The sequence below is a fragment of the Leucoraja erinacea genome, chromosome 2, assembly GCF_028641065.1.
Source record: "Leucoraja erinacea ecotype New England chromosome 2, Leri_hhj_1, whole genome shotgun sequence".
NCBI lineage: Eukaryota > Metazoa > Chordata > Chondrichthyes > Rajiformes > Rajidae > Leucoraja > Leucoraja erinaceus.
In genome coordinates this window covers 131,845,487-131,857,986 of record NC_073378.1, presented here as the reverse complement: position 1 = coordinate 131,857,986, position 12,500 = coordinate 131,845,487, and the positions used below count along the sequence as shown (strand labels likewise).

At 54.1% G+C, this 12,500-nt stretch overlaps 1 protein-coding gene across 1 annotated transcript in view; it reads left to right on the top strand.

The window, feature by feature from the left end:
• Positions 1–12,500, top strand: part of LOC129706079 (maestro heat-like repeat-containing protein family member 1) — a 100,440-nt gene that overhangs the window by 80,054 nt on the left and 7,886 nt on the right. The window contains 4 exon segments of the mRNA XM_055650055.1: positions 3,616–3,770; positions 5,045–5,440; positions 7,565–7,702; positions 8,965–9,079. Of these exon segments, the coding sequence (XP_055506030.1) occupies positions 3,616–3,770; positions 5,045–5,440; positions 7,565–7,702; positions 8,965–9,079 (804 nt within the window).

Below are 12,500 nucleotides of genomic sequence, written 5' to 3'. Positions count from 1 at the left end.
CAGTTCTGGTCACCCTGCTATAGGAAAGATGCCACTAAGCTAGAAGGGAGTGCCAAGAGGATTTATGAGGATGTTGCCAGAACTCGGGGACCTGAGCTATAGGGGATGGGTTGGGCAGGCGAGGACTTTAATCCTTATAGCTCAGGAGACAGAAGGATGACATGTCAAATCAAGCTAGGGTGAAGAAGCCGGAGGGCACAGGTTTAAGGTGAGAGGAGACAGATTTAATGAGAAGCTGAGGGCGGTGGATATATGGAACGAGCTGCCAGAGGAAATAATATAATAACATTTAAAAGGCATTTGGACAGATAAATGGATAGGAAAGGGTTATGGGATATAGACCAAACACAGGTAAATGAGATGAAATTAGACTGGGCATCTTGGTCAGCATAGCTAGTTGGGCCGAAGGGCCTATTTCCGTACAGTATGTGGGGTGTCACGGTGGTGCAGCGGTACAATTGCTGCCTCACGGCACCAGAGACCCAGGTTCGATCCTGACTACGGGTGCTGTCTGTATGGAGTTTGTACATTCTCCCCGTGACCTGCGTGGGTTTTCACCGAGAACGTCGGTTCCCTCCCATACTCCATAGACGAACAGGTTTGTCGGTTGATTCACTTGGTATAAGTGTAAAAGTTGTTTCTATTGTAGGATAGCGTTAGTGTGCGGGGATCGATGGTCGGCGCGGACTCGATGGGTCGAAGAGCCTGTTTCCAGGCTGTAGCTCTAAACTAAACTATAACTTGTAGTTTAGTTTAGAGATATAATGTGGAAACAGGCCCTTCGGCCCACCGAGTCTGTGCCAACCAGCTATCACCCAACACACTGTGGACGAAAAATGAATATCCTTTTGTATTTCATTTTGATTGGAATTGAACAAGGTAACGAAAGGGTGTTTTGGATGTGACAATTGGCAGCTCGCGCTTGACCAGGTGCAGAAATGTTTGTGGGAATCAGCAAAGTAAGATTAGACGTATTATGTATTACCTCTTGTCTGGGAATGTGTTGAAGGGTGGATGGTAAATGTAAACATGAAATGGTAGAGAAGATAACGAAGCTTGTTTTCCCTTCTGTGAGGAGTTACAATAGATCACCCGCGTCCCCTTCCGCGAGTAGCATAGATACATTGTAGTAATTGAGAGGCTTATGATTGGCTTGGAATGGGGATGGTGGCGTGGGCCACTTGAAAGATGAGATAGAATAATGTCAAGATGCCCTCGTATTGTGTTTGACTTGTATTAACCATCTGTTGTTGAATAAGATTAGATTCAGATTCAGATTCAATTTTAATTGTCATTGTCAGTGTACAGTACAGAGACAACGAAATGCATTATAAATAAGATTAGCATAAGCGAAAGGTATGTTATGACTAATGCAATAATTGGGACCCATGCAGTATAGCCAAGGACAAAGTATATTTCCGTATAGTTGTGCCTAACAAAAAAACAGAAGTTGTTTGCTGCACTGCAGTGTCAGCTAATTCTGGTGTGAACTGGTGGGAGTTTCCTGCCACCATCTCTCCATGGTCTCATGCAATAAAGTCTCTTGAGGCAAACCTGCGAAGCCTGGAACTTTTCGTTCTTCCATTTATTTCCCTCTAAATTAATTTCTTCCACAAACGCTATCCCACACACACTAGGGACAATTTACAATTTTTACCGAAGCCAATTAGCCCGCAAACCTGTTCGTCTTTGGGGTGTGGGAGGAAGCCGGCACACCCGGAGAAAACCCACGCAGGTCTCGGAGAGAACGTACAAACTCTGTACAGACAGCGGCCGTAGTCAGGATGGCAACTCTACCGATGCGTCAACGTGCCATCCAGTTCTACGGCACTATGACTCAGCGGGTCAGGCAGCATCCGTGCAGGGAAATGGACAGTGGGTTGGAAGCCCTTCCCTCTCTCTGCTGACTTCCTCCCTTCTACATAGATTGAAGAAAAGTCCTGGCCCAAAACACCCCCCACCACCACCAAGCTGCCTAACCTGGCCATTTGTGGTGCAGGTAAAGCCTGGCTCCTTCTCGCAGTAACCAGCTGTTGTCAGCAGGTGGTGGTGTTGCTCCACTTCTCTGCCTCAGTGTTGCTGAGGACCTGGGTTCACCAAAGGGTTCAGGCACTTTTAGCCCTGGTACTAACTCTTTGTACCCCCTCAATTTAGCCATAGTTGTAACTGGCTAAGGCTTTCAATAACGGGAGGGGGAGGGGCTGAGTTATGCGTGATCCTGTTCCAGACTGCTATAGTCTGAAGAAGGATCTCGACCTGAAATGTCGCCCATCCCTTCTCTCCAGAGATGCTGCCTGTCCCGCTGAGTTACTCCAGCATTTGGTGTCTACCTGTTCTATAGCATCTCTGGAGACAAGGAAAAGGTGACTCATAACAAGAGGATTTCAATATAGGTTCTTCTGCACTTGTACAGGGCTCTGGTGAGACCACATCTGGAGTATTGTGTACAGTTTTGGTCTCCTCATTTGAGGAAGGACATCCTTGTGATTGAGGCAGTGCAGCGTAGGTTCACCAGATTGATCCCTGGGATGGCGGGACTGTCATATGAGGAAAGATTTGAAAAGACTAGGCTTGTATTCACTGGAGTTTAGAAGGATGAGGGGGGATCTTATAGAAACATATAAAATTATAAAAGGACTGGACAAGCTAGATGTAGGAAAAATGTTCCCAATGTTGGGCGAGTCCAGAACCAGGGGCCACAGTCTTAGAATAAAGGGGAGGTCATTTAAGACTGAGGTGAGAAAAAACTTTTTCACCCAAAGAATTGTGAATTTGTGGAATTCCCTGCCACAGAGGGCAGTGGAGGCCAAATCACTGGATGGATTTAAGAGAGAGTCAGATAGAGCTCTAAGGGCTAGTGGAGTCGAGGGATATGGGGAGAAGGCAGGCACGGGTTATTGATTGGGGACGATCAGCCATGATCACAATGAATGGCGGAGCTGGCTCGAAGGGCCGAATGGCCTCCTCCTGTACCTATTTTCTAGGTGACATTTCAGGGCAAGACCCTTCTTCAGACAGAGTCACGGGAAAGTGAAAAGAGAGATTTACATGGTGATGTAGAGAGATAATGAACAAATGAATGAAAGGTACGCAAAAAAACGTTCTATATCTCTACAATACAGGAGAGAGGGTGGACTTACCTTGACACCCCCCCTTGTCCCTGTGGGATCGGGGGGGGGGGGTGTGTACTGACCCTGACCCCCGTCCCTTTCCCCCAACAGGTGCCGGGAGAGGAGAGGAGAGGGGGTGGGGGGGGGGGGGAGAGTCTCTGGGGGAGAGTCTGGGGGAGTGTGGACCTAACCTGGGATCACCCCCCAACCCGGTTGTCCCAGGCGGTGGGGGGGAGGGGTGTGGGATGGTCTGCAGGAGAATGTACTGACTCCCCCCCCCCCCCTGTTGCTCCCCGTAGGTGCCGTTGGGAGGGGAGTGGGGTGGGAGAGTTGGGGGAGGGGGGGGGGGGGGTGTTGAGGGTCTGCGGGAGTATGTACTAACCCCCTTCTTTGCCCCCACTATGTGCCGTGTGGGAGAGGGAGTGGATGGGGGAGAGTTGGGGAGGGGGGTGGGTGTTGAGGTCTACGGGAGTATGTATGTACTGACCCCCCGTTGCCCCCACAGGTGCCGGTTCTCCTGTCTGTCCTCCACTTGCGGCTGGAGTCGATCGTGGCAGAGCCGGTAAAGAGCTCGGTGCTCCAGACGGTCTCGCTCCTGGCTGCCCAGAACCTGCCCGCGGTCATCTCCTGCCTCCTGCTGCACCCGCTGCCCTACGACAGGTGGGTTTCGGCGAGAGAGGGGGGGCGGCTGGTGGGGGACCGGGTAAAGGGGGCAAGGTGACGGGGCTGTGGGGCTGGGGTTTATAACACAGCACATCAACAGGCCTTCAGCCCACTATGTCCATAGCTAACCCAATCTCCCCCTGCCTGCACCTGCACCCATGTCCCTTCACTCCCCACATACCCTACACTAAATATTGTCCCCCAACCTTCTATCTCCAACATTGCAGCACCTCACACTTGCTCGGATTAAACTCCACCTGCAGTGCCCTTCATAACACGAGGAGTTGAGTATAAGAGCAAAGAGGTCCTTCTGCAGTTGTACAGTACCCTAGTGAGACCACATCTGGAGTTTTGGTCACCAAATTTGAGGAAGGACATTCTTGCTATTGAGGGAGTGCAGCGCAGGTTCACAAGGTTAATTCCCGGGATGGCGGGACTGTCATATGTTGAGAGAGAATGGAGCGGCTGTACGTAGAGAAGTCGTAGATCGGTAAGTGGCCCGCGAAAATAAAAATGCAAGCATGACATCATTTTATCATGTGATCATTTTCCACTGGTAGCTAGTCGTAGTTGGTCTTAGGTGTGGAAGACTGAGGTCGAGGGGGGGTCGAGGGGGGTCGTAGGAGGTCTTTTACTTCGGCAAGTCTACACGACCTTGACATTTCTTTCCAACTTGTCTAGGGTCTTGTAAACTCGTGGATTAGGTTGTCCAAGTGGGACAGGCCCTTAACTAATCTACCCTTCTACCATTACATCCATATATATCACAAGTAGCTCAGGTCCCTGCACAGATCCCTGCAGAACTCTACTAGTCACAGACCTGAAGCCTGAATCTTGACCTTCCACCACAACCGTCCAGCCGTCCAACAGTACGATAGTTCTGTCTAACGGACAACTACAGATGCTGGTTTAAATCAGAAGATAGACACAAAATGCTGGATGAACTCAGCGGGACAGGCAGCATCTCTGGAGAGAAGGAATGGGCGACGTTTCGGGTCGAGACCCTTCTTCAGACTGATGACAGGAGAGGGGGTGGGACCTTGGTCTATATTGGCGCATGGGTCAGGGCAGGCGGAGATGAGGGTTCTCTCCCCCCTCTGTCCCCATGCTGACTCTCACTCCCAAGGGTGGGTACTGGCGGATGGAGAGGAACTGGGTGAGTTCTCTTCCCCTACACTAGGGTGGTGCAGGGTGGGAGGGGGAGGGGGAAGGAAGGGAAGGTGTTGGATGGGCTCCCCCCCCCCCTCTACACTAACCGGTCACTCCCGCAGGGCGGTGGGGGAGATGTGGGGGTCCCTGGCGATGGAGGGCACTGTGTGTCGCCAGGCACTGGAGGTGCTGACGGAGAGGCTGGACAGACAGCAGCCATACGAGGAGCGCAGGGAGTCGCTGCTGAGATCAGCAACCGTGCAGCTGGCAACCGTGCAGCCGCTCGCCGTGAGTACAGACCCCGCACTGGACCACCCACCACCCCCACTGGGACCCCCTCACCCTCCACACTGGGACCCCCTCACCCTCCACACTGGGACCCCTTCACCCTGGGACCCCCCTCCCCACTGGAACCCCCACACTGGGACCCCTCCCCCTCCACACTTTGGGACCCCACTCCACACTGGTGACTCCTCCGCCCTGGATGGGGGAGGGGAGTGTTTGGGGGCGCGGATGAGGTTGGGTGGGCTCTGGGTACAGGTGGGTGGGAGGTTGGCTCTGTGTTCAGGGGAGGGGGGACATCCTTGGCTGAGTGAGGTTTGGGTATAATGGGGGTCGGGGTTTGATCTGAGGTCAATGTGTGTGTGTGTGTGTGTGTCAATGTGTGTGTGTGTGTGTTGATCAGTGTGTGTGTGTGTCAATGTCAGTGTCAGTGTGGTGTTGGGTCAGTGTTGTGTGTGTGTGTGTGTGTGTTTGTGTGTGTGTGTGTGTGTGTGTGTGTGTGTGTGTGTGTGTCAGTGTGTGTGTGTGTGTGTGTGTGTGTCAGTGTGTGTGTGTGTGTGTGTGTGTGTGTGTGTGTGTGTGTGTGTGTGTGTGTGTGTGTGGGTGTGTGTGTGTGTGTGTGTGTGTGTGTGTGTGTGGGTCAGTGTGTGTGTGTGTCACTGTGTGCGTGTGTGTGTGTGTGTGTGTGTGTGTGTCAGTGTGTGTGTGTGGGTGTGTGTGTGGGTCAGTGTGTGTGTGTGGTGTCAGTGTCAGTGTGTGTGTGTGTGGTCATGTGTGTGTGTGTGTGTGTGTGTGGGTCAGTGTGGGTGTGTTGTGGTGTGGGTCAGTGTCAGTGTGTGTGTGTTGTGTGTGGTGTGTGTGGTGTGTATGTGTGTGGATGTGTGTGTGTGTGTGTGTATATACATGTGATGTGTGTGTGTGTGTATATTGATGTGTGTGTGTGTATGGGGGTGTGTGTGTGTGTGGGTGGGGGGTGAGTGTGTGTGTGTGTGTGTGGGGGTGGGGGGGGTCAGTGTGTGTGTTGTGTGTGTGGGGGGGTGGGTCAGTGTGTGGTGTGTGTGGGGTGTGTCAGTGTGTGGGTCAGTGTGTGTTGTGGGTCCTCCACAGATGACAGTGTGCGTGTGGTGGGTCAGTGTGTGGGTCTGTCGAGTGCCGGAGTCGTGGGAGGCGGTCAGTCTGCTGCAGCCGCTGCTCTGTCAGCTCCCTGCTGCTTGTGTGTGGTCGGCTCCAGTGTCGGGTGTCCGACTGCCCAAGACCCCACAGGACAGGGACCCCCGTCCGATCACCACCATCCCTCGACGTCTGTGTGTGTTAGAGAGGCCCACTGCCGTTCTTGGTCCTCCACAGATGTCTCACTCTGGGGCGCCCCCTCCCCTCCCACTCCGGGGCTGCGGTCATGTCTCCCCCACCGCTTGCTCCCCCCCTTCCCACCCAACGTCGGGTCCCCCTCCCCCCTCGCCCCCTCTGGTCAAGTCCCAAGTCCCCTCTCCCCACTCCTCTATTTCCCCCCCCCCCTGGTCCGCCCCCACCACAGTCTCCCCCATCCTAGTGTCGGGGATTTAGTCTCCCCCTTCCCCCCTCTTCAGTCTACTCCCACTCCCCCCAGTCCTACCCCACTCCTCCCCAGTCTCCCCCTTCCCCCCTCCCACTCCCACCTCCCCCTTCTCCCCCCCCTCGCTTCCTCCCCCTTCCCCTCCCCCACCCCCTCCCCCTGCTCCACCCACTCCCCCCACCCAGTCTCCCACCAGTCCCCACCCAATCTCCCCCAGTCCCCACCCAGTCTCCAGCCCCCCCCCCCAGTCCTCCCCCATTCCCCACCAGTCCCCCCACCAGTCTCCCACCTTCCCCACCAGTCCTCCACCAGTCCCCACCAGTCCTCCCCACTCCCCCCCAGTCCCCCCCTCCCCTCCCCCCAGTCTCCACCTCTCCCCACCCATCTCCCCCGCCCCACCTCCTCCCCCCCTCCCCAGTCTAACCCCACAGTCCCCCCCAGTCTCCACCTTCCCCCCCCACCCAGTCTCCCCCTTCCCCCACCAGTCTCCCCCTTCCCCTCCCCAGTCCCCCCCAGTCTCCAGCAGTCTCCAGCAGTCTCCACCAGTCCCCACCAGTCTCCACCAGTCCCCACCCAGTCTCCCCCAGTCTCCCCCAGTCTCCACCAGTCCCCACCCAGTCCACCCCCCAGTCTCCCCCAGTCTCCCCCAGTTCCCTCCACCCAGTCTCCACCCATCTCCACCAGTCTCCACCAGTCTCCCCCAGTCTCCCCCAGTCTCCCCCAGTCCCCAGTCCCCACCAGTCTCCAGCAGTCTCCCCTGTGGGCGGTGTGTACTGTGTGGTGTAATGTTGTCCCTGCTCTGTTACAGCTGCTCGGTAGAGGCTCTACGCGGGATGGTGGTGCGGAGCGGCAACGAGGACATCCTCCGCATCATGGCCGACGAGGATGGCTGGGGGCTGATGAAGAAACAGGACACGCACCATCAGGGGGTCACCCTGCTGGCAAGGTAGCCCACAACAAACCCCCCTCCCCACCCTCAAGGATGGCTGACCTTTCCGCTCGGCACCCTTCGTTTAGTTTGGAGATTCGGCATGGGAACAGGCCCTTCAGCCCACCCACCACTGATCACCCACTTCTATTGTATCCCACTTTCACACACCTGTGGGCAATTTTACAAATTACGTATCTTTTGGATGTGTAAGAAAACTGGAGCATCGGAGCAATGGAAACAGGACGAGGAATACAGGAATGTTCGCGTCCTATAGGATACGACTGGATATTCAAATCTACTGTTTGGAAAGGCAGATGTTATGTGCTTTTCTAGTCTGGACGTTTTCACGAGTTAGATTTAGCTCTTAGGGATATGGGGAGAAGGCAGGAACGGGCTACTGAGTGGGCAGATGCATGGCAGATGAAGTTTAATGTGGATAAATGTGAGGTTATCTACTTTGGTAGCAAAAACAGGAAGGCAGATTATTATCTAAATGGTGTCGTTGGAAAAAGGGGAAGTACAACAGGATCTGGGGGTCTTTGTTCATCAGTCTATGAAAGTAAGCATGCAGGTACAGCAGGCAGCGAAGAAAGCGAATGGCATGTTGGCCTTCATAACAACATGAATCGAATATAGGAGCAAAGTGGTCCTTCTGCAGTTGTGCAGAGCCCTAGTGAGACCACACCTGGAGCATTGTGTGCAGTTTTGGTCCCCTAATTTGAGGAAGGACATTCTTGTTATTGAGGGAGTGCAGCGTAGGTTTACAAGGTTAATTCCCGGGATGGCGGGACTGTCATATGCTGAGAGAATGGAGCAGCTGGGCTTGTACACTCTGGAGTTTAGAAGGATGAGAGGGAATCTCATTGAAACATATAAGATTGTTAATGGTTTGGACACGCTAGAGGCAGGAAACATGTTCCCGATGTTGGGGGAGTTCAGAACCAGGGGTCACAGTTTAAGAATAAGGAGTAAGCCATTTAGAACGGAGACGAGGAAACACTTTTTCTCACAGAGAATGGTGAGTCTGTGGAATTCTCTGTCCCAGAGGGCGGTGGAGGCTGGTTCTATGGATACTTTCAAGAGAGAGCTAGATAGGGCTCTTAAAGATAGTGGAGTCAGGGGATATGGGGAGAAGGCAGGAACGGGGTACTGATTGGGGATGATCAGCCATGATCATATTGAATGGCAGTGCTGGCTCGAAGGGCCGAATGGCCTCCTCCTGCACCTATTGTGTATTGTCCATTGTCGGGCTGTAACGGGGTTGCCTCCCCCTGCAGGGCGACAGCGCAGCATGGAGCGACACACCTACACAGCGTGGTGGAGCGGCTGGAGCCGGCACTGACCGCCCCGTATCCGGGTCAGAGGGTCACCGTGGCTGCATTCTTCGCAGAGGTGAGGGAAGGGGAGGAACTGCAGATGCTGACTTACACCGAAGACAGACAGAAAATGCTGGAGTAACTCAGCGGGTCAGGCAGCATCTCTGGATTGCAGAAATAAGTGACGTTTCGGGTCAAGACCCTTCTTCAGACTGAGAGTCAGGGGAAAGGGAAACGAGAGATATAGACGGGGATGTAGAGAGATACAGAACTTTTTTGCGTATCTATCCGTTCATTTGTCCTGTATCTCTACACATCACCGTCTGCATCTCTCCTTTCCCTTTCTCCCAACTAGTCTGAAGAAGGGTCTCGACCTGAAACGTCACCCATTCCTTCTCTCCGGGGATGCTGCCACTCCCGCTGTTACTCCAGCATTTTGTGTCTATCTTCAGGAGGGAGGGGTTGGTTTTGGTGCGACCCTCGCAGTGACCCCCACCTTCCCTCACCAAGTCCGAGGGAGGGGTCCCTCCACCCAGCCCGTCCTAGTATGCCCCCCCCCCTCCCCCACAGAGCCCTTGGTCTCACCTCACACTCACCCCACCCAACCTCCGCATACAGGGGGCAAACCGGGGGAGGGTGGAGGGTGTGGTGAGGGGATTGTGGTGGGGGGAGTGGGGGGGGGGATTGGTGGGGGAGTGGCGGGTGAGTGGGGAGTGGGTTAGGGTGAGTGGGGAGGGGGTGTGTGGGGAGGGTGAGTGGGCTGGGGAGGATTTTGTGCTGTGCTGTGTGTGAAGGTGTGGAGTGGGGGAGGGGGGAGATGTGGGTGTAGGGGAGGGGGGGTCGTTTGTTTGAGGGGAGGAGTTGTGCTGTGTGTGGGTGTGGGGGGTGGGTGTGTGGGTGTGGTGTTTGGGGGGGGGAGTGTGGGTGAGTGGGGGGTGGGGGAGGGGGAGCTGGGCTGTGGGTGTGTGTGAGGGAGGGAGTGGTGGGGGGGGGTGTTGGGTGTGAGGGGGTGGGGGTGAGGTGGGTAGGGGGTGAGGGGAGTGTGTGTGGGGGGTGTGATTGGAGTGCGAGGTGGTGTGTGGTGGGGGAGTGTGGGTGGGGAGGTGGGTGTGGGGGGGGGGGGTGGGTGATTGTGGGGGGGAGTGTGGGGGGGGAGTGTGGGTGTGTGGGGGGCTGGCCTGTGCTGTGGGGGGAGGGTGGAAGTGTGTGGTGTGGGGGGGGGGAGTGTGGGTGGTGTGGGTGGTGTGGGTGGTGGGGGGAGTGTGGGTGAGGGGTGAGTGGGCTGGGGAGGATCTGTGCTGTGCTGTGCTGTGTGTGAGGGTGGGGTGTGTGTGGAAGTCACCGTGTGCCTTGGCGGAGTGGGTGGAAATGTTGTAGTGAAGGTTTCTTGGACTGCCCTGAACACTCGGCCCCCTGTCTCACATTTTCCATCTTGTGTATAATACTGCTGGATAATGATTTCAGCTCTGGGATGTGCTGACTCCTCAGCCGACCACTTTAACCCTTTCCCATCGGATATTCGAGTCACACGGCACGTAAACAGGCCCTTCAGCCCAACTCCACCCTGGCGACCAACACGAGTGCCACCGTGTCCCTCCAAACCTGCCATCTCCATCTACCTGCCCAACTGTCTCTAAAGAAGGGTCTTGTCGTGAAACGTCACCCATTCCTTCTCTCCGGAGATGCTGCCTGGCCCGCTGAGTTTACTCCAGCATTTGTTGTGTTAAATGTTGTTCTTCCACCTGCCTCAACCACCACCTCTGGCAGCTCGTTCCGTACACGTTCTCGTGTGTGGGTCCAGGACTCTGTCCTCGTTCATATTAAATCTTTCTCCTGGGGCGGCGCAGCGGTAGAGTCACTGCCTCACAGCGCCAGAGACCCGGGCTTGATCCCGACTACGGGTGCTGTCTGTACAGAATTCACACGTTCTCCCCGTGACCTGCGTGGGTTTTCTCCGGGATCTTCGTTTTCCTCCCACACTCCAAAGACATACAGGTTTGTAGGTTAATTGGCTTGGTAAATGTGAAGATTGTCCCCAGTGTGTGTAGGACAGTGTTAGTGCGTGGGGGTCGCGGGTCAGTGCGGACTCTGTGGGCACAGGGCCGGTTTCCGTGCTGTATCTCTAAACTAAACTAAACTTTCACCTTAAGCCTATGTTGTGTGGTTCTTGATTCCCCGACTCTGGGGAAAAGACTGTATTCACATCCTTCCCGTAATGGGGTGACCAGAAATTCACACAATTAGAAACATAGAAAATAGGTGCAGGAGGAGGCCATTCGGCCCTTCGAGCCAGCACCGCCATTCATTGTGATCCTGGCTGATCGTCCCCAATCAGTAACCCGTGCCTGCCTTCTCCCCATATCCCTTGACTCCACTAGCCCCTAGAGCTCTATCTAACTCTCTATCTAACTCTCTCTTAAATCCATCCAGTGACTTGACCTCCACTGCCCTCTGTGGCAGGGAATTCCATAAATTCACAACTCTCTGGGTGAAATGTTTTTTTCTCACCTCAGTCTTAAATGGCCTCCCCTTTATACTAAGACTGTGGCCCCCTGGTTCTGGACTCGCCCAACATTGGGAACATTTTTCCTGCATCTAGCTTGTCCAGTCCTTTTATAATTTTATGTTTCTATATTGGAGGAGCAGCATCTCATATTTCACTTGGGCAGCTTACACCCCAGCGGTATGAACATTGACTTCTCTAACTTCATATAACCCTTGCTTTCCCCCTCTCTCTCTCCATCCCTCCCCCTTCCTAGTTCTCCGGCTGTCCTCCTGATTAAATGTTATCTCTGTCTGCTTTCGTAGTCACCGTTCCCTCATCTATGCTGCATCTTCCTTGAACTTTGTCTCATTTGATGTTTTGTTTTCACACCTTACCCTTCCTTATCTCTGGTGTCTCCCTCTCCCCTGACTCTCAGTCTGAAGAAGGGTCTGGTCCCCAAACATCCAGCATTCTGTGCTCACCAGAGTCCTGTAGAACAGCATAGAAACATAGAAATTAGGTGCAGGAGTAGGCCATTCGGCCCTTCGAGCCTGCACCGCCATTCGATATGATCATGGCTGATCTTCCAACTCAGTATCCCGTACCTGCCTTCTCTCCATACCCTCTGATCCCTTCAGCCACAAGGGCCACATCTAACTCCCTCTTAAATATAGCCAATGAACTGGCCTCAACTTCCTTCTGTGGCAGAGAGTTCCATAGAGTCGCCACTCTGATGTGAATTTTTTTTTCTCAAATCGGAAGAAAGATTTCCCCTTAACCTAAGCTGGAGCTGGCGCCACTTATACTCAAGTCCATGACGAAGGTTGTGAAGATGTGTACACTCGTGTGACTAAAAAAATGACAAAAATGTCAGTTGTTGGCAGCCTGCTGAAACATAAGTTAGGTGAGTAGTGACATGTATGCTGACGATGGGATGGTACAGCTGCAGCTGACCTCTGCCGCTGACTGGTGGAAACGTCAGGGGCTCGTAGATCGGGGGATGTCAATCAGT